General features: G+C 39.0%; 2 protein-coding genes across 9 annotated transcripts in view; one reads left to right on the forward strand and one right to left on the reverse strand.

Annotated features, from left to right (window-relative positions):
* Positions 1 to 3,297, forward strand: part of ITSN2 (intersectin 2) — an 88,066-nt gene extending 84,769 nt beyond the window's left edge. For all 5 annotated transcript variants that reach the window (XM_060785196.2, XM_060785188.2, XM_060785204.2 and 2 more), the window contains one exon: positions 1,199 to 3,297. In XM_060785196.2, the coding sequence (XP_060641179.2) occupies positions 1,199 to 1,356 (158 nt within the window). In that variant the 3' untranslated portion in view covers positions 1,357 to 3,297. The remainder of the gene's footprint in view (positions 1 to 1,198) is intronic.
* A 2,645-nt stretch (positions 3,298 to 5,942) lies between these two features.
* LOC132781115 (protein FAM228B-like) overlaps positions 5,943 to 25,988 on the reverse strand; it is a 29,656-nt gene continuing 9,610 nt past the window's right edge. Inside the window, exons 4-11 of one of the 4 annotated variants that reach the window (XM_060785093.2) lie at positions 24,857 to 24,961; positions 23,451 to 23,570; positions 22,207 to 22,278; positions 18,027 to 18,224; positions 10,476 to 10,493; positions 8,435 to 8,522; positions 7,964 to 8,108; positions 5,943 to 6,136 (exon numbers count right to left, since the gene is read on the reverse strand). In XM_060785093.2, coding sequence (XP_060641076.2) covers positions 5,944 to 6,136; positions 7,964 to 8,108; positions 8,435 to 8,522; positions 10,476 to 10,493; positions 18,027 to 18,224; positions 22,207 to 22,278; positions 23,451 to 23,570; positions 24,857 to 24,961 — 939 coding nt within the window. In that variant the 3' untranslated portion in view covers position 5,943. Of the gene's footprint in view, positions 6,137 to 7,963; positions 8,109 to 8,434; positions 8,523 to 10,475; positions 10,551 to 18,026; positions 18,225 to 22,206; positions 22,279 to 23,450; positions 23,571 to 24,856; positions 24,962 to 25,988 lie in introns of all 4 variants that reach the window. The other 3 variants (XM_060785086.2, XM_060785101.2, XM_060785109.2) reach the window with 3 other exon arrangements.

Raw genomic sequence — 25,988 nt, forward strand, 5'->3', positions numbered from 1 at the left:
TAGACATAGGCTATTTAACTTTTTCTGGCCACCAGGGAAGCTGTCGCTTTCATCGGTCCATCTACAACACTGATGAAGTACTTCCGCATTCCCCGCATGCTTTTTGCTGGAGTGCTTGCTGGAGTCTTTTTTATGGCCTCATAAATTAGTTAATTTAGCCTCCCTACACTTTAAGGTGGTACCTAATTTTCCTACTTGACAGATGCAACTGTCTTTCGGATTGCTAAGGTCGACAACAGGCTACACAATTGGTTGGAAACCCACTCCAACCCGGGCTGGCTTCAAACTCATTACCTTTTCGTCAGAGTGATCTTACTGCAGCTGACACTCAGCCAGCTGCGCCACAATCCCGGTTCAGAATGCTCTTTGATTGTAGGTGAACTATAAATCCCAGTAACTACAACTCCCAAATGTCAAGGTCTATTTCCCCAAACCCCATCAGTGTTCATATTTGGGCATATGGAGTATTCATGGAAAGTTTGGTCCAGATCCATCAGTTTGAGTCCACAGTGCTGTCTGGATGTAGGTGAACTACAACTTCCAAACTCAAGGTCAATGGCCACCAAACCCTTCTAGTGTTTTCTGTTGGTCATGGGAGAACTGTGCGCCAAGTTTGGTTCAATTCCATCGTTGGTAGGGATTCAGAATGCTCTTTAATTGTAGGTGAACTATAAATCCCAGCAACTACAACTCCCAAATGACAAAATCATTTTTTGAGTGAAAGACATACATTGGGTTGTTAGGTGTATGCTGTCCAAATTTGGTGTCAATTCTTCTGGTGGTTTTTGAGTTCTGTTAAACCCACAAACGAACATTACATTTTTATTTATATAAAGATTGAGAGCAGTCATTGAAGATTTCAGCTCTGTAGTTTTCTAAAACGAGACTGGATTGGCATTTTTTGGAGGTACTTAGACTGTGTTTGGACTAGATGGCCCTTGGGGTCTCTTTCAACTCAATTATTTTGTTTTAAGAAAAGGAAGAAAACTGAAAGAAGACAATTAGATTGTATCACTTAGAGTGAGCTTTTTTTTAACCATAACATAAGATAATCACTCCTTTCAAATCAGCTAGAACCAGAATGCATAAGGGTGATGCATTAATCCTGGCTCTACTTCAGGTGTAAGACTAGCAATAGAAATCAGACCAATGGTTGTGCTGTTATTGATTTAATTCATGGGTTTTCTTTGTTAAATAGACTTCTTGGGTCGCACAGAAGTTCCAGTAGCCAAAATCAGAACAGAGCAAGAAAGCAAGGGTCCTACAACTAAACGTTTACTCCTTCATGAGGTTCCAACTGGAGAAGTTTGGGTGCGCTTTGATCTGCAGCTGTTTGACCAGAAAACTCTCCTTTGAAGAAGAAGAAAAACTGCTTTGTCTCCATTGGAACCCACAAAAATGGACCAGATTGCTCTCATTCCAGCGGAAACCATTCTACAAACAATTCTTCCTATCAGGCGGATATCCAAGTGTGATTCCTGTCACATAATTGCTTTGCCTGGTCACTTGTCCCGTACTTCTTTGACGCGTGTGCTTATGTTGGTGACAAACTATGCAATGTAAAATGTACTGTACTGTATATATGAGAGTGTAGTACACTGCCTTTCCATGTTGATATTGGAATTTTCAAATGCAGATGCCAATGTTTCCAGTTGCAGATGTGTTAGGGAGTATTGGGAAGCTGGCATTTAAGAATGTTTAAAGTGTTATTATTTTGATTACTGAATAATAGGTTTTACTCAGGGCTAGAATTATTTCCTCTGCTGCCTGGAAAAAAAATAATCTGTTTGACTCTGATCTCAGGATATTAATTGTGGGGAATAAATACTGAAATCTTAGCACTTCGGGTTCTATGAAACACTGCTATGTTATTTTGAGGAAAAGAAACTACAGTTCTTTTTGGACTGGTAGAGAAAACACAGCAGGCCAGCAAACCCTGTCATTCAGTGGGAATGCTCTCACATTTCCAAAGTCCTGCTGGATACTTGCAGAAGGGAGGGATGAAGCTTTGCTTGCCCCACTCTCCTTCCAGGGGCTGAACAGACTCTTCCCTGGGATCACAGGGGTTCTGTTATGGGCAAGAGGGCTCCGGAGCCCATTTGTTCCATCCACTTTGATCGGACATCAGGAGGGAACACGTTTTCCCCAAGAGATCTTCGTCTGATCCCACCATCTCCCTCTGGTCCAGTTTAATCTCTGGCCCCTACTGGGACATTATCCCACAACCAAATGGCTGCACCTTTAATCTTTCCTTCTCCCCTCAAAGTTCATTTAACTATTTTATAATCACTTCCTGGTTATGGAGAGAAGGAATAAGGGGGGTGACTTTAAATAAGGAGATGTGATCTGCAATGATATGAGTATTTTTTCACATTATTTGTAAAATATATGTACAAAAAACTTAAACAATTCTAGATTTTGTTAATACCCATAAAACGCGCACCTTGAAAGCCTTTCATAGGCAAAGACCCTTGAATACAGAAAGTTGCACTTAGGTTTGTATAGCAGACAAAATAAGCGTATTGATGTAATTTGTTTAAAGATCCATATCAATGATTTTCTACAGGGTTTTTTGTATGCTAAATATGAAATCATTCGAATACAAGAAGTAAGAAAAGAGAAATATATATTACCATGTTTGTCTCATGGGATCTTATAGAAGTGAATATGAAACAAGCCAGATCTTCCTCTTCAAGTCAAAAAGTCAGAAACTCCTGTGTAAAAGCCCCAAATATATCCAGTGCAAATGCTTATTTATGTGCAGCTACTTATTTAAGCAAAATTTCCAAAAGAAGCATCTTAGGTGAAATGTGTTGAAAACAGTCATTGTTGCGGTTAAGTCAGAAAGCTCCCAAATATGTGCATGTTGGACTTGCTTCTCAAATATTAAGAGCTGCTTTTAATTTAAAACCGCAGATGCGCCAATGTGTCCCTAAAGAGCTATCATACCTAGTATGTTTTAACAGGATTACAAAACCAACTGGGATGGAAACGTGTGTTGTATGATTCATGTTTCTAATACTAATTGAAAATGATTTTTATTTTTAATCAGAATTAAGATCGTCCATTCTCTGAACTGCCACATTCTTGGTAAGAGATGACTCAGTTGTTTGAGACAATGGTTAGGACGGAATCTCAATAAAACTTTAATCTATTTCTCAAGCAAGAACTGGCTTGCTTCAATTTGCCAATGTTAAAGGCTGCTTTTATTACTGTTTTCACAAGACATGATTATTTACATCTGTGTGTCAACTGAAGACAACTACAGAATAAAGTGTGTGTAGAGAAATCCAAGTATCACAAGGCAGATCAGAGTGAATATAGCTTCACAATTCCTGAAGGACAGTAGAGTTGTGTATTTTGTTTTTCCTCATTGCAACTGGCACAGTTACTGACACATCATGGAAGAGGAGAATGTTTGCTCCCAGAGGTCTACAACATGTGGCAAAGTTAGATTTCCCATTGTGGTCAACTGTGAATTGCACATATGGTAGTTTGTGTGCCTGAGCAGACAGCTTCGGAACCAGAGAGAAAAGGGTAGTCCAGTTGCTTTCCTGAGAAACAGTGCACAGCCATTGTGGGTTTTTATCACTCCAAAGTTCAACCGGATTGTTTTTAATTTAGCAGGTAACAGTCTTCCCTTATAGCTTTTCTCTTTTGACCCTTACAAATGCATGGTGGTTTATCTGGCATTGCCATTATTGCTTGGACCACAGCTGCCAGTAGCTCAGCAGCGCAACTGTACTATTAAAGGATCAAGAGCCATGTCATACACGTGAAAGCTTGAAAAGTTCATTTGGTGGCAGATTAATAGGAAGAATGTATTAGTTGCTTTAAATAGGGGAAAAGATGTAAAACAACATGTATTGCAAAACTGACTTGGAATCTCCTTTCATTTCAGCCGATGCCTTTGGATTCCACTTTTATGTGTAGCTGTCATCTAAGTACTGCAATTTAAGATAGAAGTTTTTTACTCGGAAATGTACCGCTTGTCCTTGACATCTTGCTTCAAAATCAGTAACATACTAGGACCTTGTTTTGATTGCCATGAATTGTACTCACTCTCTGATAGAGGGCTGTGGTCAATAACTGAAGTGCAGATGTTAGGCTAACTGGATGAATGCATCGGGCATTTTCTATACGAGTTCTGTTCTCGCTGTGGAGATACTATTTCAGAGGAAAGTTTAGCCTTAACCAAATTGTGTCATGGGTTTTGTCTGAATATATATAATGTACACAAGTTCAGACCTAAATGGGTAGGTTTTCTAATAACAACAACAACGAGTCAGTACAAGAAAATTACACTCCAAACCAGAGCTGACAGCTGGCACAACAAAGCCTTACATGGGCAGTTTCTTGAGAAGATTGAAGGAAAAGTTGACAAGGAGAAGACCTGGTTATGGCTCACAAATGGAACCCTGAAAAAGGAGACAGAAGGCCTGATTCTTGCAGCCCAGGAGCAAGCCATTGGAACCAATGCAATTAAGGCCAGGATTGAAAAATCAGCAGATTACCCAAAATGCAGACTGTGAAGGAAGCTGATGAAACCATGGATCATCTTCTCAACCGTTGCAAGAAAATTGCACAGAGGGACTACAAACAGAGGCACAACTCAGTGGTCCAAATGATTCACTGGAACTTATGTCACAAGTACCACCTGCCAGCAGTAAAGAATTGGTGGGATCATAAACCTGCAAAGGTCATGGAAAATGAACATGCAAAAATACTGTGGGACTTTCGAATCCAGATTGACAAAGTTTTGGAACACAATACACCAGACATCACGATTGTGGAAAAGAAAAAAGTCTGGATTATTGATGTTGCCATACCGGGTGACAGTCGCATTGAGGAAAAGCAACAGGAAAAACTCAGCTGCTATCAAGACCTCAAAATCGAACTGCAAAGGCTCTGGCATAAACCAGTACAGGTGGTCCCAGTCATCATTGGCGCACCCGTTCCCGTGCCAAAAGATGTCAGCCGGCATTTGGAAACAATAAACATCGACAAAATCACGATCTGTCAACTGCAAAATCCTTACTTGGATCTGTGCGCATCATTCGAAAATACATCACACAGTCCTAGACACTTGGGTAGTGTTCGACTTGTGATTTTGTGATACAAAATCCAACATACAGATCTCGTTTGCTGTGACACACAGTGTTTTTGTGTCAATAATAATAATAATAATAATAATAATAATGTGTCTTTATTTATACCCCGCCACCATCTCCCCAACGGGGTCTCAGGGCAGCTTACATGAGGCCAAGCCCTAACAGCAAATTACAATAAAATAAAAACTAAAACACAAGCAACAACACAGTAAAATACATAAAACATATGAATACAATAAGCAATATACAAATGCAATATCCACAATCACAATGACAATGAGCGAGATGCATGTGCAAGATAAAATGTTAAAACTCGGGGTGAGATAAAAGAGGAGTAGATTTGCGAGGGAGAGCTCATAAAGAAATGAGGTTGTAAAAAGGTCTTCATACAAGGGGGGAAGTGTACTCCAGGGACAATAACTTTTTTTGTAGGTAATTTTTCTTCTCTCAGTATTCCGAGACATAAGTGTTGCATTCATAATTGACAACTTTCTAGATTAATAAGTCTTCTTCATCATGAACCAATAGGACTTGGTGGCTTGCTTTCTTTGGTTTGAGTAGGTTTGTGATACTATTTGCACATGAACACACAGGGAAAGTAACTGCTAATCAGTTTGAATAGTCACACTACTGCAGCCAAGGAAGCTGTTAAACATACAAAATAATTTGGTGCAAAAGTTTACAATATCTCAATCTTCTGTTCTTGATTAAATAAAAGTACAGGGTTGAAAAAGGGTTGCCTGTACTTACGCAGTGCACCATTCTGAATAATCTAGAGTTATTAGATTTATTTAGCTTTATGACTTATGTAAAGAATTCAGGACAAAGACAATTAGGAAGCGGATTTTATTGGTGGTTTCCGACCCGATGAACCAAGCAGTATTTGTTTTGTCATAGGAGTGGATGCACGGCCACCGTCTGGTTTCCTGACAGATATCCTTCTTTTGGTTGCTGAAGCCCAGGATGGATCGCCCCAGCTTCTGAAATCCATAGAACATTGGTTTCTTGTTGGGACCATTTTTCGCCTTTGAAAAGAATAAAAACCAAATGGTGAATGCTGCCTAGTAATGCCAGGCATCAGTGTTGCACATGTGTTGATACTGTGTTAACACTAAAAGTAAAAGACAAAACTAAATGGCAGCTGGTCGAGATTCGAACATTAACTTTCAGTTCCCATTTTACATCAAACAAAACCTTTTTTCATTTTTGTATTATAAAGCAAGTTAAACTACACACTATGTGTGGATGGGTAAGAGAAGTTCTCTCCTGCAGAATGTTTCTTCTCTGGCAAAAGCAAGAAGCCTGTCCTAGAACATGTGTCAAATCTGCTTGGTAGATAATCAAAAGCAAAGGGAGTTGCATCTCCTCATAGCCAGATGGAAACATATGACAGCAGTGCTGAGATGTGCTGGGTCATTTGGAGATCTCATTGCTGTTGTCCATTCCCCATGTGACACAACCCAGAAATAAATAAATAAATAAATAAATAAATAAATAAATGGCACAAACCAGTCAAGGTGGTCCCAGTGGTGATTGGCACACTGGGTACAGTGCCTAAAGACCTTGGCCTGCACTTAAACACAATCAGCGCCAAGAAAATTACCATCTGCCAGCTGCAGAAGGCCACCTTACTGGGATCTGCACACATTATTCGCCGATACATCACACAGTCCTAGACACTTGGGAAGTGTCTGACGTGTGATCCAATACAACAGCCAGCAGAGTGATCTTGTCTGCTGTGGACTCATCTTGTTGTGTTTATAATAATAATAATAATAATAATAATAATAATAATAATAATAATAATAACAACAACAACAATAACAATAATAACAATAATAATCATAATAATAATTTATTTGTATACTGCTCTATCTCCCCGAGGGGACTCAGGGAGGTTTCAAACAAGGTAAAACACTGTGATTACCAGCATAAAAACATACAGAGTAAACTTTATAAAACAAAACGGAACCATAATATATCATGAGCAGGTATAAGGGAAGCTTAGGCATGCCTCTGTCCCGAACAGGATGCCAGTCATAACCCATTTGAAATAATACACTGCTCAGAGAAGAATAATCCAGACTACCAATACAATCTCTCCTCTCTTCCCTCTCTTGGCAGTAACATTCATCCTGTATTTGCAATGAGGAGAAACTGGACGAGTTTAAGAGAACTCCCTAAAAAACACCTAGGAAATCCTGGGGATTGCACGCAGGCCATTGGTTGGAATTTCCGCATTCCTTGCTGAAAGCCAGCTAACACCTCCCAAAAATGGACTCCCCCCCAGGCAGCAACCAGTCAGGCTTTGAAGCTACAAGTCCATTAAATGCTAATCAAGGTGGCCAATTGCAACATTCACACTGGCCTCAAGCAGACAAGAGTTCTTTCTTCCACCCTGGACATTATTCCACAGATATATAAACCTCACTTGTCTAGTTTCCAACAGACCTCACAACCTCTGAGGACGCCTGCCATAGATGTGGGTCAAATGTCAGGAGAGAATGCTTCTGCAACATGGCCATACAGCCCAGGAAACTCACAACAACCCAGTGATTCCAGCCATGAAAGCCTTTGCCACTTTCCATACTGATATACCAGTTTTGCAAAGGAGTTGTCAGCCTGATACTAGTTAGTGTTGGGCTTAGGCAAACTGCTTGGATTCATACAATTATGCTTCTGATCTTCACAGACAAACATCTCAGATTTTCATCTGCCATCAATAAACTCTTCTTCCATGATCAGGAAAGCAGCCATTCACAAAAGACACACACATTTATCTATGCCGCCACCCCCTCTGAGAAATACCACGTAAAGGAGAAACTTCCTTTTAAAAGATTATCATGTCTTACTGGCTTCTCAGACGAATTTCACTATCCATATATCTAGCGGGAATTTTCAGCCACTCTATTGGACTCATAAGCTGTCGGCTCATGGGAAGCAATGGCAGCTCAGCCTTACGGAGTTCGTTCATCTCTTTGGCAGATAATATTCTTCCTGCAAGAAGTGGAAACAATGAAAACAGAAGTCTTTTCAAAAACTAAAGCAGGTGATCTGATGATGAATTAAAGGCAACCCCCAAATCCACTCCTCCCAGTTGGATCCACTCCACCCATCCATCACATCACTGGCACTTTATAGCATTTTGAGTAATGCCCTTTCATAAGCAGGGTTTGCATGCTCATGCTTTTGTTCACACTAAGTAGAGAAGGGGGGAAAAAAAAGAAAGAAATGCAAAGGTTCCCAGGCAATCACATACGAATTCTGGGATACTAAATGCTTCACTGATGCAATTGTAGAAAGCAGTAAGCATTACAGACTACCTGTCTCACATTGCTGGATAATGCCGGCTTCAAGGTATCTGTCTTGTATTTCCTTTAACAATGGATCGCATAAAGGAGGAACTGATACCTATTAAAATATAACATAAGTTTATGCTTTTGCAATCAAAATCCCATCGAAACATCAAATTAGCAAGAAATCTTAGATACAATATATGGAAATGAAAAAAGTTATACTTTGAGGGCCAAAAACATTTGCAGGTATGTGCATCTTTCACAGACTCCATGAAGAGGAATATGATACTGCTAGAACTAGGCTGAAAATACCATACACACACAGGGGGGCATGTTTCTGTGTTAATTTTTGACCAGCCAAGGCCAGAAGCAAAAGAGCCCCTTGGCATTCCAGTTTCAAACAATGAGGTACAGAAAAGATGGGTTGCTTACCTGTAACCATTTTTCCTCTAGTGGTACCTGTGAAATCCACACATATGGGTTTTCTGGAGGGGGGTTGCGAGTTCCTTGCCTATAAGGGCTCGATGGAGCGCCTTTCTTTCCTTTTCCAGCTTTTTTTGTGCACTGGGCAGCCTTTCCTTGGGCGGAGAAAGAAGCGCACGGCCTAGTCTTCTTGGGTTTCGGGGCCTTAGACGCCTCCACGCCATGTTGCTCTTGCTGCTGTTAACAAAGGTAAGTTGGGCCCCATTGCATCGGGAATGGTCAGGGAAAACGCCGCGGCAGGAGGAAGCTCAGAAGTCGCCCTCTTAGCAATCTTGGGTGGTGGGGGAAGCAAAGCCTGCTCGTAGAGGAGGGTTTTAAGCCTTATCTCCCTATGTTTACGTGCTTGAGGGGTGAATGCCTGGTAGATGGTGCAGGAGCGCACCGCATGGCCCTCTCCCAAACATAGGAGACAGAATGAATGGCCAGCAGTGTCGGGGTAGTTGCCACCACATTTTGAGCACTTCTTAAAGCCCCAAAGAAGGGGATAACAGGCCTGATAGAGTAGGTCCGACAATCCGAAATCAACTGGTGAGACTGGAAGAGGCAAGTCCAAAGCGGGAGTCAACGAGTAGTCTAATCGTTCCGAGTCAAGTCCAAAATTTAGAGAAGTAGGCCAAAATAGAGAAGAGCTAGTCACTAACTAACAAGAGAGGTTCCTAACTGCTGCTATTGCGGCGGAAAGAAGGAACTGGAGTGGCAGCCTCGCCTATATATATACTCTTGAGGAGCATGGGCGGAGTTACCGCCAAAAAGTATCCCTTTTAAGATTCTAGAGAGTTCCGAAACTGTCTGCGCAGGTGCAGAAAACCCATATGTATGCATTTCACAGGACCACGCAGAGGAAAGGAATATACTCTTAGAGATATGGAACCACATGCATTCCCAAACCCCGGAGAAATATGACAGTGAAAGAGCTGGGGGGGGGGGGGGGGAACCCTGATATATAGATGAAAGGGCTTCATTTCTATAAGGATGTTCCCACCTCTGCTATTATGATTGGACATTAATTTTTGTTACCTGAGTATCTACAATAAGTATGCACAGATCCTGATTTATAATGTACAGATTGTAATATTAATCATTTTGCATACAACTGATCAAGATCTTTGAATGCTAACAAAGGGAAAACTTTGTATTATAAATATAATGTTCAACATATAAGCTTTGGTTGACTGGACTTTCGAGGGTGACCTCAGTTGGCCCCATTCTGCAAAGCTGTTGAGTGATATTCTATCCTTGGTGTGGTTTCCTGTGCGCTGATGGGGTGGCAACAAAAGGGTTTGTTGGTCAGTGGGAAATCTCTGAAGCACCAATTAATCCAGTGTCTTTGCTATCTAATTTTTAAAAAACTGTTAACTCAAACTCATCCCTTTGCATGCTCTGTCTACATGGCTAAGCAAACAATACAATTCTTGCTGTATTAACAACAACAGTAATAACAACAAGCTTTATTTATACCCCGCTCCTTCTCCCAAAGGGGACTCGGGGCGGCTTACAACTGGCAACAAATACAGAAAATAATATAAGCAATTAACAATTAACAACAATAATATTTAGTCCAGAAAGAGCACACTGGCTTTCCTACCTTCGAAATATCTGGAGTCTTAAGGAAGAAAGGATCGTAAGAAGAAGGATTATAATTTTCTAAAGATACAACACCCTGGTTAAGGAGAAAAAGTGACAAATCAAGAAAAAGTGCAATTTAACAATATTTAACAAATAAATGTTTCGTATCTGTACATAACATCCTAAATGAATAGTCAACACACAAACATTTGCCAATCTCAAATTTAGTGAAACTGTATTTTATCCCCACAATGCCTTAATGCAGGGTATTTAAACTACTTCTTGGGGAAGCACTGAAGAGAAAAGATAATTCAAATTGCTAAACAACTGTTACTAAAAAGGAAAATCCCACAATCAAGCCACAAATCAACTTATTACTTTCAGCATTATTGAGGTTGCAATTTTGAGGGCAATAAGTCCCAAATTAGGTTATGAGCCTTTAAAGACATATGCTCAGTTATTAAAAGCTGAAGTTGGGAACAATGTGGTCCAGCTTACATATTGCAATAAGGATTTGAAACAGTGTCAGTTGTCAGATTTTTCAGAAGAAATTTTCCAGAAGAAAAAGCATAGGTAAAAAGGTTTGACATTCTGAATGCTAAATATGCACACTACTCAAGGGTAAGTGCCTAATTTATTTATATTCTGGATTGCTGTGAGTTTTCTGGGCTGTATGGCCATGTTCCAGAAGCATTCTCTCCTGACATTTTGCCCACATCTATGGCACCCAATTGCCTAGTTTCCTACAGACATCACAACCTCTGAGGTTCCTGCCATAGATGTGGATAAAACTTCAGGAGAAAATGCTTCTGGAACATGGTCATACAGCCCAGAAAACTCACAGCAACCCAGTGATTCCATCCATGACAGCCTTCGACAACTGTGAAATTACACATTTCCTTAAAGGAACCGCAACCAGCAGTCTGACACAGCCTTTTGGATTCCAGACGTTTCTGAACAGTTTCCAAAATCAGCCACATGCCAAATTCATTTGCGATCCAAAGCACGTATTACTTTAGCCAGATTGACATCCCCAAGAATGGGACACAGCTGATGTATGCACAGTAAAAGAAATCTATAATTTGTAACATGCTATTTGAGAAAATATAGTATGCTTTTATATCAACTCTATCCTCTGATAGAGTACATGCAATCATGCTGGCCACATGACCTTGGAGGTGTCTGCGGACAACGCTGGCTCTTCGGCTTAGAAATGGAGATGAGCACCACACCCCAGAGTCGGAAACGACTGGACTTAATGTCAGGGGACAACCTTTATCTTTACCTATTCTCTGATCATCTGTCATTTGGAATTAACAAACTGTGTGAAAAGCAGTTAAATGGAGTGAGCTAGTTTCCAGCAACAAATTATCCCCCACCCCGGTAAACTACAATTCACAGGTTTCTCTTGTCCTTGGCATTTATATTAAGAACAACATTGAAACCAGATGTACTTGCAGGTGTAGACATCTTCAATATAGGAGGGGGTATTTCAGTCCAAGGTCTGGAAATTCTAATTTGCTTTTTATTTCTCTTACATTAAATATACAATTACAAGGAGTGAACCCCAAATGACAGCAAAAATGGTGGTGTTCTTCCTCCAAAAAGCTTATAGTTTTATAAAGTCAAAAGACATAGTTGCGTTGATCTGAAATATCAATATGAAAAGCGACATTGCAGCATCTTAAAGATGGAAAGAAGTTGGTAGCACAAGCTTTCACTGACTAAATACACTTTCTCAGAAGTGGTCTTATGAAGTGTACATCTTTCCCAGGGTTGAAGGGGAATCAAAATATTGCACTAGAAAGTCAATATGCAAAGTCTACAACAAGAACATCCCCTTTTATTTATTTATTTATTTATTTATTTTATTTATTTGGGGTTCTTGTACCCCGCCCTTCTCACCCCGAAGGGGACCCAGGGCGGCTTACAGCTGCAAGGCGCACTTAGACGCCTGCTACACAAACAATCATCACAAAAAATATAACAGTACAAATTCCCACAATTCAACATTATCCAATAAAATCAGTAAAATGATAAAATCAGTAAAAACAATACAAACCTGGATCTTCCTCCTACCCATCAGTGTACAATTAACTCAAAGGTCTGTTTTGGTTCTATTTCGACAATCCTGCCGATCTTACACATCTGATTGTCTTATTTGGTTGTCATTGTCTAATTGCCTGGTTGCCCAAAGGCCTGGTTCCACAGCCATGTCTTCACCCTCCTCCTGAAGGAGAGGAGGGTTGGTGCTGTTCTGATTTCCCCCGGGAGTGAATTCCACAGGTGGGGGGCCACCACTGAGAAGGCTCTGCTTCTCGTCCCCACCAGCCTCACTTGTGAGAGTGGTGGGGTCGAGAGCAGGGCCTCCCCAGATGATCTCAAACTCCGAGGTGGGACGTAGAGGGAGATACGTTCGGACAGATACACTGGACCAGAACCGTATAGGGTTTTGTAGGTTAAGACCAGCACCTTGAATTGTGCTCGGAATTGAACCGGCAGCCAGTGGAGCTGGCACAACAGGGTGCAGGAAGCACTGGACCCTGAAGATCTTTCCTCCAAGTCAACAGTAACATTCACTGAGTACTTGAGAACCACTATAATGAGCACCTGAACCTTGTCTGTACTGTAGAAAAGCTGATCCTTGTTTATGGGTTAAGGCACTGAAGGAAATCAAAGCATCTTGTGTCTTCAGGGGTATTTAACGCTGTCACTATTCTTCTCCCGAGCTTGATACCTTCTGAAGGACTGGATCGGTGTAGGTACAGGAAGGAAGAAGGGATTATGGGAAAAGTAAGCACTGAAATCACGAGAAGGCTCCTCTTCAGAAGCTGGAGGTTCTTTTGAGTCCCGAGAAAAGTCAGCCAAAGAAGGGTGAGGAGCGGAAGGGTAAGAGGCAGAGGGGTGAGGAGGGGATTGCGGGGGAGAAGGGGAGAGGTCTGGCAGAGCAGTTGGGGGCTCACAGGGAGCTGAAGGGGACAGTTGTAAGAAGGGGGAATGAAAGAAAAGGGAAGGCGTGAAGAGGTAAGGGGGAAATGGGGGAAGCAAGTGAAAGAAGTGACACGGAACAGAAGGAGGAAGCATGACTGCAGGGAGAACTACCACTGGTGGATATGTGGACGGGGAGACAGAAAGGAGAGAAAATGGAAATGGAGGGAGAAAAGAGGGGAAAAAAGAGCTTTGAGAAGGACAGGAAAAGGGTGAGTGAAATGGAGGAAGGAGCACACAAAGTGAGAATGGAGATCCAGAAGGAGCCTAATGGAAGGAAAGAGACAGTGAAAATAGAAAACAAATACATGAATAGAAAAGTACAAAATGAGGTCCAATATAGGACAGCTTATGCATGAAAGACAATAATGGTTTGTACACCCTTCCCTTATTACAAAAGGTAGCAAAGGAAAAGATGCATGAAGTACATCCTCACACTGGAAACATGTTTGGAAACATGACTCATTCCGAACACCACAGGTCTACACCAACTCAGAATTTGGGATTATTACATGTGAGAAGGTTGGAATGTATTGTGAATTATAATTCTGGGATGGCAGGAGGAGCAACCCACCCATGAATACATTAATCCCTGTTTGCCAATAAACAATTGATGTTTGGACTCCTTTCTTTTCCTGTCAGTTGAATTATTTAACTCTAACCAAACTATATTCCATTTAAAACCTTTCAACTCAACCATTTTATTAGGTCAGATATGAGTAGGTGCAACTCCAAGTACTGGTCCTGTAGGTACAAGGGTCATATTGCATTCTACACAATTTGAGTATGGTATCTAATGTGATAAAATATAGCATCCAGAACAGAATTTGAGAATGCAAGCATAATTTAAAATAAAATAATAAAAATAATAAAAATATATTATTAATAATAAATTATTATTAATCATAAATATAATCATAAATAGATATAATAATTAAAAAGACTGGGATTCTTTTTCACTTTCTCTGTGTTCGTATCATTTCCCATTGCAAGCATTTGAGCAGTTACTCTCATAATCCTCATACTTCAAATTCTTGCCTCATTCCTAAAACAAATACCAATTATATATTCATTGCCCTCTCAGACTGAAAAACTCACATATCTATAATCTCACTATCAGCATTAGTAAAAGAGTACTTTTCTACCAGTCGTGTGAGGCATTATTCCCGTTTTACATGCAGGAAGTTGGGCTGTGGAATAGCAATCTCCTCTGAGATGCACAATGAACTTGAAAACAAATATCCATAATATATAATATGTATCTGCTGTAAAACAAACTATGTATAACAAATGTATTGAACCATGATAAAATAATAATAAAAAGTTTTTTTAAAAAAAGAAACCAAATATTCATGTTCCAACTCCAACCATGTATACGCTGGTCAAATATTGTGTGGGTTTTTCCCCATCTTTCACTTATCCAGTTCCATGCACTTCACTGAGGATGCAAGTGAGATCTTATAGTCCAACTGTTTGCTCTGCATGCACACTAACATTTCCATCTCATTTAATATAAATATGCAGGTTTGCTTTCCAATTGTTCACAGATGGCTTGTGGCTATCACAGTCATATTCACAACCCATTGCTACAGAAGTAGACAAATCATTTGAAGAAATAAATAAATTTATGTAAGCTCTTTACTCTCATAACATGATTTTAGAAAAAAAAATGTTCAGAACCAATATGAATTAAGGGTGTAACGGGGCTGGGGTGGGGTATGACAGTGTCCCCCAATTCACCAATTGCAACCACCTTTCATTCCATATGATGAAAATCTGACTCAAACTTCCATGAAAGAAACATTTTTGATTTATTTCAGATCAGATGTATTGCCCTCAAATGCTCAATTCAAACTCAGATAATGCTGAAGTATTTTGTTAAATTGTGGCACTGACCTATTTTTTTTTCTCAGAGTATAATGAGCACACTCCCTGGTTCACAGACTGTATTGACAGGAACATAAACACACACATGCAGTGCCTCAATCTCCAATGACTTATTCAACTGCTTGGGCCACACATTACCTTTACCAAGTAGAACACAACCCATATTAGAACTTACCATGAATATTTACTTCAGGGTGGCATAATAAAGGCATATGGAAGAAAGGAAGGGTTATTTCTTCCCCACTAATCACAAAGGCAAGAAAAATCCAATGCATTTTCATTACAAGAGAGCAGGAATTAAGACACTGCTTTCTATCTGTTATTAACTACCATCAGTGAAAGACCCCTATAAACCACAGTCCCCAACAGCAATGCTTAGGGCCCTTCCACACAGCCATATAACCCAGAATATCAAAGCAGAAAATCCCACAATATCTGCTTTGAACTGGGTTATCTGAGTCCACACTGCCATATATTCCAGTTCAAAGCAGAAAATATGGGATTTTATTCAGCTGTGTGGACGGGGCCTTAGACCTTTCTTCCTCTTTTCCTTCTACTTTGTTGACCATCATTATATTTTCCTATGAATCATGTTGTCTCATATATGTCTAAAATACAATAGCCAGTTCAATTATTTGGGCTTCTAGTGAGAATAATTATAGAAGTAAAATTACAATGTTTTTGCACAGCCTCTAAAAAACTATGCAAAGCAGTGTATTGTTAAAGGCTTTCATGGCTGGAATCACTGGGTTGTTGTAAACTGTATGGCCATGCTTCAGAAGCATTTTCTCCTGATGTTTCGCCTGCATCTATGGCAGGCATTCTCAGAGGTTGTGAGGTTTGTTGGAAACTAGGAAAATGGAGTTTATATATCTAAGGAATGTCCAAGGTCGAGGAAATAACTCATTTGTTGGAGGTAGGTGTGGGAACACGTCCATACAGCCCAAAAAAACGCACAACAACCCTATGTAGAGCAGTGTTTTCAAACTTTGCTCCTCCAGGTGCCAGCTTACCAGCTGTTAGGAATTGTGGGAGCTGAAGTCCAAAACATCTGGAGGAACACAGTTTGAGAAACTCTTGTGTAGAGTGCTGGAACAGAGGATAGAGGCTTGATCAGAGGTGATGTGAGGCAATGGAACCACCTGGTGGGTTCCATGACTTACTAAGGAGGCTAGGACAAGGGAGAGGAGGGGATTTCCCACCTCCCTCCTCTGCCTCCTTCATATATAATGGGAACTACTACAAGGCTTGTGAACAATGGCTTCAAACTACAAGAGAGGAGATTCCATCTGAACATGAAGAAGAACTTCCTGACTGTGAGAGCTGTTCAGCAGTGGAACTCTCTGCCCGGGAGTGTGGTGGAGGCTCCTTCTTTGTAAGCTTTTAAACAGAGGCTGGATGGCCATCTGTCAGGGGTGATTTGAATGCAATATTCCTGCTTCTTGGCAGGGGGTTGGACTGGATGGCCCACGAGGTTTCTTCCAACTCTTTGATTCTATGATTCTAGAGAGTAAGACAGATGCCCCAGTCACTGCTGTAACCAGCAGTGAAATGGGGAAGGGGAGAGGAGGGGAGAGTTATTCCCTCGGGTCACATGAGCCAGGGAGTGCAGGATGGCTGTCAAAACAACTGTAGTCAGTTCTACTTAGGAAGCAGTCTCAGCTGTCTGGACTGTCCTGTTCCTGAGGGGACAACCTGAATCCTACTTCACAATTTGGGGTTACCTTCGAATTAGGTTAATCCAGGGTAAGAAGCAGCTCTGGCTCATGTGAACCCGGATGAGCCCTGTGCAACGATTAGTCCTTGGAGGATTTATCAAATCACACATTGGCCTAAGAGATGAGTGTAGATATGCCCTTAATGTTGCAAAATAGTGAAAACTATTAAGAAAACTAAAGTAGGGAAGGTCCCTGGACCAGATGGTCTATCAGCCAATGCCTGTAAATGGTTAAATAACCAGTTGTTTCTACCATTGCTACAGACAATGAATTTAATCTCAAAAATTAAAAAGGCCCCAAAGTTAAGTATAATGCAAACATTAATTATAATACCAAATAGGATCTGTGATGTTACCGTCTCTAAAACTATAGCTATATTTTCTTATTGAACGATGACTACAAGATTGTTTTTCAATTTTAGCATAGAGGATGAAGATGGTTTACAAGATTTGATAAATGATGACCTAGAATCATAGAGTTGGAAGAAACCACATGGGACATTGAGTCCAATCCCCTGCTATGCAGAATAAGCACAAATTATCCCCAAAAGACAGTCATACAGTCTCTGTTTAAAATACTCCAAAGAAGCGTACAAACCTATCTAGTTTCCTACTGAATAGATTGCTACATGACAATACACAATGGATGTTGTTGTTTTTTTTTTATCATAGCTAGATAAGCACAATATTTTTGGGAGGGTGCAAATTGATCTTTTATGTCAGGACTCATGAAAGCAAATCAAATTCTTGACTAGACCCTAGAAGTCACTTTTTTCACATACATGCACACAAACATATGCATTAGTCCCTATGATCCAGACAGTAACAATTAATTTGTGAAATCTTTGCTTTTGACATAATTATCAATCTTGCAAATAATTAACACTGGTCCTAATCTTGACCAAGAATAAAGAGCCCAGTATTTTCCTAAGAGCCCTCCAAATGTATTTGAGTAGTAAACGTTTCTTTCACCAATACCTTCTTATTACAGTGGTTTAAGTAATGGGAGAGCTGTTTTCGTTTTCTTTCCTCTATTTCTTCACTTGACTTCTTGTCAATTTTGTCCTGAATTTTCTGGTGTAGTGGTTTCGAAACATTCTCAAACCATTTCTTGTACAGCATTTCCTTCCTCCTTAAGGCTAAGAAATCGCTGTGCTTCAAATACCTGTCTACTTCCTAATTGACAGAGAGACTATTATAAAGACAGGGAGCTGATGAACAAATGAAACAATCAGTATCACTGGTTGTTGCAGAGGATTAAAAAGGCAGACTATTAATCAATAAAATGAAGCAATGGTTAACTCATAATAACATTCCTATATGTAAGACGTTTGCATGAACAAAATGTTTTCAAAGAGACAGCAATGTTAGGTTTGTTTCACCATAAAATGGAGAGAGGGAAATGAAAAGATGAAATAGATACCTATTTGGACAGTATAATGGCAGAAACTGTAGACTCAAAATCTTTTCTTGTTCAATATTTAAATATGTGTTAGTTTTTAAAGTATTTGTAACAAAATCTAAATATCATGTGTTTAAACTAGGCATGGGTAAACTTGCCTGGTTTAAAGTAGGTAAGTAACTTTATTTTTATACCCCACCACCATCTCCCCACGGGCTCGGGGCGGCTTACAAGGGGACAAGCCCAAAATCACAAATAAAATAAAACACATTAAAACCAATCAATAAAATAATAAAACAAAACCCAATCATAAACTACATAAAAACAAGGTGGCTGAGGTTAAGTCATAGCTGGGATCAGGCTCAATGAATGCAATAATTCCTTAAAAGAGCCAATGGAAAGTGCAGAGATCAGATATACAGGGACTAGGGATCAAATGTAACCTAAATAAATGACGAGGAACAACAGGAGGGCCGGAATAAAGTGCAGGATTTAGAATAGGTCAAGATAATGCTCTAATGAAGCTGCCTAATCAAAGGCACAACGGAACATCCAGGTTTTTAATTCTCTCTGGAAGGAGAACAAGGTTAGGGCCTGTCTTATCTCCCTAGGGAAGCAGTTCCAAAGCCGGGGGGCCACCACCGAGACGGCTCTCTCCCTCATCCCCACCAACCGCACTTGAGACGGTGATGGAAGCGAGAGCAGAGCCTCCCCAGATGATCCCAGGTTCATAAGGGGAGATGCGATCGCGAAGGTAGGCAGGTCCCAAACCATTTAGGGATTTGTGGGTGATCACCTGCACCTTGAATTGGGACCAGAAACTTATTGGAAGCCAGTGAAGCTGTTTAAACAGGGGGGTTGACTGCTCCCTGTAACTGGCTCCCGTTAGCAGATCTTTGAACCAACTGTAGATTGAACTTTTACGTTTCCTGAGATCCAGTGACATAAAGCAGAATTATAGAAATATTTTTATAAATTACGTAACCATTATTTACTACATGGTAACAATGATATGATTTTTACAGAGCAAACATTATTTGCTACATAGAAACAGCTTTCAAAGGACATTTCCAACATGCAATGCATCTCTAATACAAGACTGAGTGTTCTTAACGAGAAACAAATGATATATCAGGAAAGCCACCTTGCCGAAAAGGGAACATTATAATAGCAAACAATAGAATCTTCAAATAATGCAAAATTCTACTTCAACTTAAGAGACTCTAATATTTATACCTTGACGTTAAAATATCTTTCGTGTCATAGTTGTACAGAAAGTATGGACAACTTGGTTTTTAGGATGCACCATTATCACATAAGAATGATGATGGTGGTGATTTCAGAGGCTAGATGACGCTTGAGATTTTGGATTGGGATGACAACTGGAGAGCACTGTCCCACTAACTGGTCAGAATCCAAGCAGTATTATCTATTTTACACTCTGCTCAATAACAGAAGATCTCTCTGGGGGCCCTTCCACACAGCCCTATATCCCAGAATATCAAGGCAGAAAATCCCACATTATTTGAGTGTGGACTTAGAAAACCCAGTTCAAAGCAGATATTGTGGAATTTTCTACCTTGATATTCTCTGAGATATAGGGCTGTGTGGAAGGGCCCTGGAATATAATGCAGCATGATGTAACAGAACTAAGGGCCCTTCCATACACCCATATAACCCAGAATATCAAGGCAGATAATCCACAATATCTGCTTTGAACTGGATTATCTGAGTCCACACTGCCATATAATCCAAATACCAACTAAATTTAGTTATTGGGGATTTGAATATGTAATAGATAGAATCACAGAATCATAGAGTTGTAGGTTAGAGCTTCAAAAAGCACAATTTTGTTTGTGGGGGGGGGGGTGAGGAGGCTCCAGGGGGAGCAAGAGTGGCCTAGGCAAGGTGAATGTGGTTTTAAACTGTCAAATTAATTAATAAACTTTTTGTTGGTTTAAATTATTTATTGCGCTTTTAAATTTCTTTAATTTGTTTAAATTGGTTCTGAGATCCTTGGATATAAGGTAGGATATCAAAATTTAAATAAATATAATAATTGGGAACTGGAAGCAGCAGAATCCTAGCACAATGTGGGACCCTTATTTGAAAATAGACAAAACAATTCCAGCCACTTGATAGCTCGCCTCTTTGATACAGATATTATTTGAAGCATTCTTTGATACAGATATTCTTGGAATGGCAATCTGTGCACTCACATACAGAGTGTCCACGCCTGTGCAGAGTCGTGGCACAGAATCTTCAGATAGCAGAGAATTTGGGTGAAAAGCTCTGCAATCCCTCTTTAATGCTTACATGCCCACTTAATTCCAATGAAGGGCAAGAAGTAACACTACCTCCAATGCTTCCAGAAATATCCTGCATGATTCACTGTTTTTGAAATTGGGAGCTGCTTCAAAAATCACTTTAGTTTAAATAATGCTGGCGGTGATCAGTTAGATTTTAGAGTAATGTTTCCAAGCTCTACAAAAATTGGATGATTTGTTAACTACAATTACAGAAGGGCATAATTGGAAATGACAATAATTTTTCAAGGGGGTGCCCATACCAGTGCTGTTAGATGTTCCCAGCACACTCTTGTTTGTTCATCATTGTTGCTAGGCTGTGCATTACAAGGACCTCCCTCTCCATTGATTATATCTGCTACATGCTCCCTTAGCAACCCTCTAAACATGGACACAGTAATAATCTGCCCAGGAAGGCAACACTGCATGCACCAGAGAAGTGGGATGCAATCCATGATGGTTCACCAAAATAAAACATTTTCATATTGAAGGTGTCAAAAGACACTTTGTTTAATCGCCATGTATGAGAATTTTAAAATTTGTATTTAGTAAATTGTGGATATTTCATGGTCCCAATACGAATTCTCATCCCCATCCCATGGGATTAACCTACTACAACCAAAGGACATGGTTTCAGGTTTGTTGAAAACTTATTAGATATTTTTAACCCATCACACTGGGTAAAACTAAATAATACTACAATTTTTTTCTGTTCAGGAGTGACTTGGAGACGTTGCCCAGAGGACGCCTGGATGTGTTACCATCCTGTGGAAGGTTCTCTCATGTCCCTGCATGAGAAGCTGGAGCTGACAGACGGGAGCTCACCCCGCTCCCTGGATTTGAACCACCAACCTTTTGGTCAGCAGTCCAACCCATTGCACCACCAGGGGCTCCACTACAATGGTTAAAAGCAAACAATCCTTTCCACCATTTGAGAAAATGGTTTACAACTATTCGGGTGAAAACGGGAAAGAATGCCTATATTACAAGTCTAGGTGTTGTGGACTTTGCCACAAAACCTATATCAGGGGGAAGACACAAAATGTCTCATTCTGGTCCTAAGAGTTTATGTGCCAATTTTTGTTCTTTAAACAGCATCTGGGAGGCAGGGAGCTACAATTAATACAGTAGAAAAATCATGATGAGAGTTGGAATTGGTCCTGATTTCTCTCCCCGCTTTTATTAGCCTGAAGGAAGAAGCCTCCATGGTTACCTGATTACTAAAAATCAGGCATATGAAATGCTTTTGAGAATTTAATATTATGCCTATTTTATCCCATAATGGGCTAACAAGTAGTGAATTTACTCCAAATTTATGACAGCACTAGCAAAAGAAAATTTGTAAAGAAAAATGAAATAGAAAAGGAAAAGACATTTATCATTTAAAATATATCTATACTTTCTTAATGTTCAGAAAGGCATACTGCAAATAAATGTTATGTTTTCTTACCCTGACAAAGCAGTTTCCTCTATCCAATTGGGATTGAGTAGAACCCATATCCTGTCTTTCATTAACTAGAGCCTAATAAAATACCAATAAAATCTGTAAACTGGTTAATAAAAACAGAATTATTTTAATAAGCAGATCTGCACTCTATGATATAGTAAGTTCCATGACTGAGAAGAAGTAGCTGAAAATAAAATAGGGTTTAAAGCATTCTTTGATACAGAATAATGGGTCTTGGGATGGCACAACTTGGGATGGCATAACATCTAGATAATTATCTCATGGTAAAACATAAATGGGAAACATTTAAATGGGAAGTGAAATGTCTACCTAGAAGACTAAAAGAAAATTGTTTTGATGGGGGATCATGTCAACATGCTTCAAGAAATATTTAATTAATTTAAAATTAATTAATATGTAGAATACTCTTAAACAACTTGCATATCCCAATTTCAAGTTTTAAATTTTAGTACAGCACAGTATAATCCCTGTGAGCATACCTAAGTACTTTGCTAGGCTCTGACCACATACAAAGTTAAGTAACTCAGATTAGAAAATAATAATAATAATAATAATAATTATTATTATTATTATTATTATTATTATTAAAGCTGCATCAGTGTAACTAAACAGATGTACAAATACACAAAATCATCAAATCAAAAACAAAACAAGGTTTAAAAACCCCTACTATTGCTCATATTCTGAAGCCATGCTACCAACCCTATTTTGCCAGGTAGAATAGTGGTAGGAAAAGAACTATGGTGGTTTTTCCAGCATTTCTGCTGGTCTGTGCCAGCTATCATTGGCTTCAGATTCACATTTACGATATCTTCAATAAGTGTGGTTGGGACTTCCAGGATGGAGTCCCTCTCACTTATAAAGCTCCTTTCTTTCTCTGAGTGGTAGAACAGCTATCAGTCCTACATGCATACACATTTAGCCCAAATGATTTATAAAACTATATTTTAATTATATATTATTAAAAAAAACAACTGCAGTATGAAAAACCCCTATGCAGAGCAAAGAGGAACTAGGTTTCTTTTAAAATCAAAACACAATCAATAAATTGCATGGAACTCAAAAAATTTATGCCTTCATAACGATGAGGTGGTCATCAGCCCTTTAAGAATGTGTGGATTGGGGTTTTCACTCAAAGAAAAACATTGTCAAGATGGCTTTCTCTCTCCCCATAAGTTGACGGTATTAACCATTTACTTTTACCCCAGTTCCCAAGTCAGTTTTACCTGCGCAATGGAAAAACGTTTCTGAGTCAGCCAATTCTCTGAAATTTTATACTTTTCAGGCGGAGAACTTCTTGTCTTGCTTGGTGATTTGCTTAAGGATGTAGAGGCTGATGGAAGAGACTTGGAAGGGGAGGGGGTACAATGAATGCTTCATATTCTATATCCCAATTTAAAAACTGCATACCATATATACCCAAGTATAAGCTGACCCAAATATAAGCCGAGACACCTACTTTTATTAAAAAACAAAAACTGGGAAAACATTTTGATTCGAGTATAAGCCGAGGGCAGGAAGCAGCTACTGGTAAATTTCAAAAATAATAATAGACACCAATAAAATTACATTAATTGAGGCATCTGTAGGTTAAATGTTTCTGAATATTTACATAAAATATTTAAGATAAGACTGTTAAACTCTGATTAAACCATTGTTCTAAGCTTCTTCAATGTAAATGTACTTACGTATCCTTCGAATAATAATAAAGAGAGCAAAATAATAAATATAAAAATTAATAGTAGTTGAGTAAAATAATGGAAATGTAATAATAGAGTAAAAATATAATAGAGTAAAATAATAAATGTAATAATAACAACAAATAGAATAAAATAATAAATGTAATACAAATAATAATAATAAGAGAGTAAAATAATAAATAACTTTGACTCCACTATAAGCCAAGGGGGGCTTTTTCAGCCTAAAAAAAGTCAATGTATGTATGTATATATGTCAGTTGGTAGTTTGGTTTGTACCACAAAGGATCCTCCATGGCTTGATGGATCTCAACCAAACTTGGCACACATACCTTTCACTATTCAAACTAAAACAACCAAGGGGTTTGATCTAACAAATCACTAATATACCAATTTCTTTATTTATGGTTTATGGATCATATATTTTATGTTATTTATTTAAAACTTTTATACCCCGGTCTTCTCGACCTCCACAGAGGGAGTCAGGTCGGCTAACAGCAGAAAGTCAATACACAAATACATCTAAAAACATAATATCATAATAAGTTATTACAGCTTACATCTGTTCAGCAGTAAGTTCAACCGAGTCCAATTTCCAGATAACTCATTCATATAATTTATATCCCACCAATTAGGCACAAAGTAAACAAGGTAATTTCAAAATACCAACACAACTTGATATAGTAATCTTACTCTCTACACTTAACCATCTTAAAAAAAAATAAAGATCAGGTTTCTGAAATATTAATCCTAAAGGTGACTGAAGCCAGAAAACTTTTCTAACTTTTCAAATGCTGAAAATCTAGTTATCTGTCAGAAACTTTGCTATATGTATGAATCAATTCATTTCACTTGAGGTTTTAATAAAAAAATATATTACATTATATTTTGTGATACTGCCAAACAATTAATATTTTTCCACCCTTGGCACTTACTTCTTTTGCCTCCGGCGTCATCTCTTCCATTAGGGCCCTTGGACAACGAAGTCTTATAAGCCACTGCAAATCTAAACTCTCTTTTTTTGACACTCCCGGGTGCACCTAGTAAAAGGATGTTTAAATTTGAAAAACAAAACCACACTACAATAGTTGAGAATGTACAAAAATAAGAACCGAGATGAATAAAAACCATCAATGACACACTTTCAGACTACAGTTTGCTAAAACCAACTATCAGATTCCTAATAACGCAGTGTCTTGTCTTTTCTACCAAGTGGAATGGTTAGCCAACAGTTAGATGTTGTACATCAGAACACAACAGTTCTAGTGTTACATCATAATAGGAACTATGGTAACTGTTCTCAGTTCCAACATGCTCTGTTATTTCCAACCTGCCAGTTTTGCTTCACAGAGGGCCCTTGATATCTGCTGGAATCTGGTTCCAAGACCCCCTGCCCGCCATGGATACCAAAATGTATGGATGCTCCAGTCCCATCATATACAATAGGAGAGTAAAATTGTTTTTCTTCTATAAAATGGCAAGATCCAGGGTTACTTTTTGGATTTTTTAAGGGGGGTGGGATATTTTCAAGGTGTGGGTGGTTGACTCAGTAGATGCAGAATCAATGGGTAAAAACTGGCAACTATACTTGCTTTTAAATGGGACTAATGATGTGTTCTGCACTAGAGAAGGTGGCACAACAGCAGTAAATACATAGGAAGCTATGATTTAAACAAAAGCTTAAGATGAAGAAATCAGAAAAAAAAGTCTTTAAAGATATATGTTGAACAGGGTGTTTTAGAATTTTGAAGTATTTTCTCCAAGAAATAAACATATTGAGGTCATAATGTTGTTTACTCATTCTCAGCAATTCTTATCTTCTACAGCAAGGTAGATAAATTGGGGCAAAACAAGTCCTTAATTACGCAGAAACATCCCATAAACTGAGAAAGCATACTAATTTTGCTTATCTGTAACAATCACAATAAACCCTAAAAGATAGTAAGTGACTGAACCAGCAAACCACTCATTCTGGGCAGTTTTGCTATCTATGCTTGCCATGCTCGCATGTCCATAAATACATGTCTCACTGAACAAAATAAGAAGTTTGATCATTTATATAAATAA

The sequence above is a fragment of the Anolis sagrei genome, chromosome 1 (assembly GCF_037176765.1).
Source record: "Anolis sagrei isolate rAnoSag1 chromosome 1, rAnoSag1.mat, whole genome shotgun sequence".
Lineage (NCBI taxonomy): Eukaryota > Metazoa > Chordata > Lepidosauria > Squamata > Dactyloidae > Anolis > Anolis sagrei.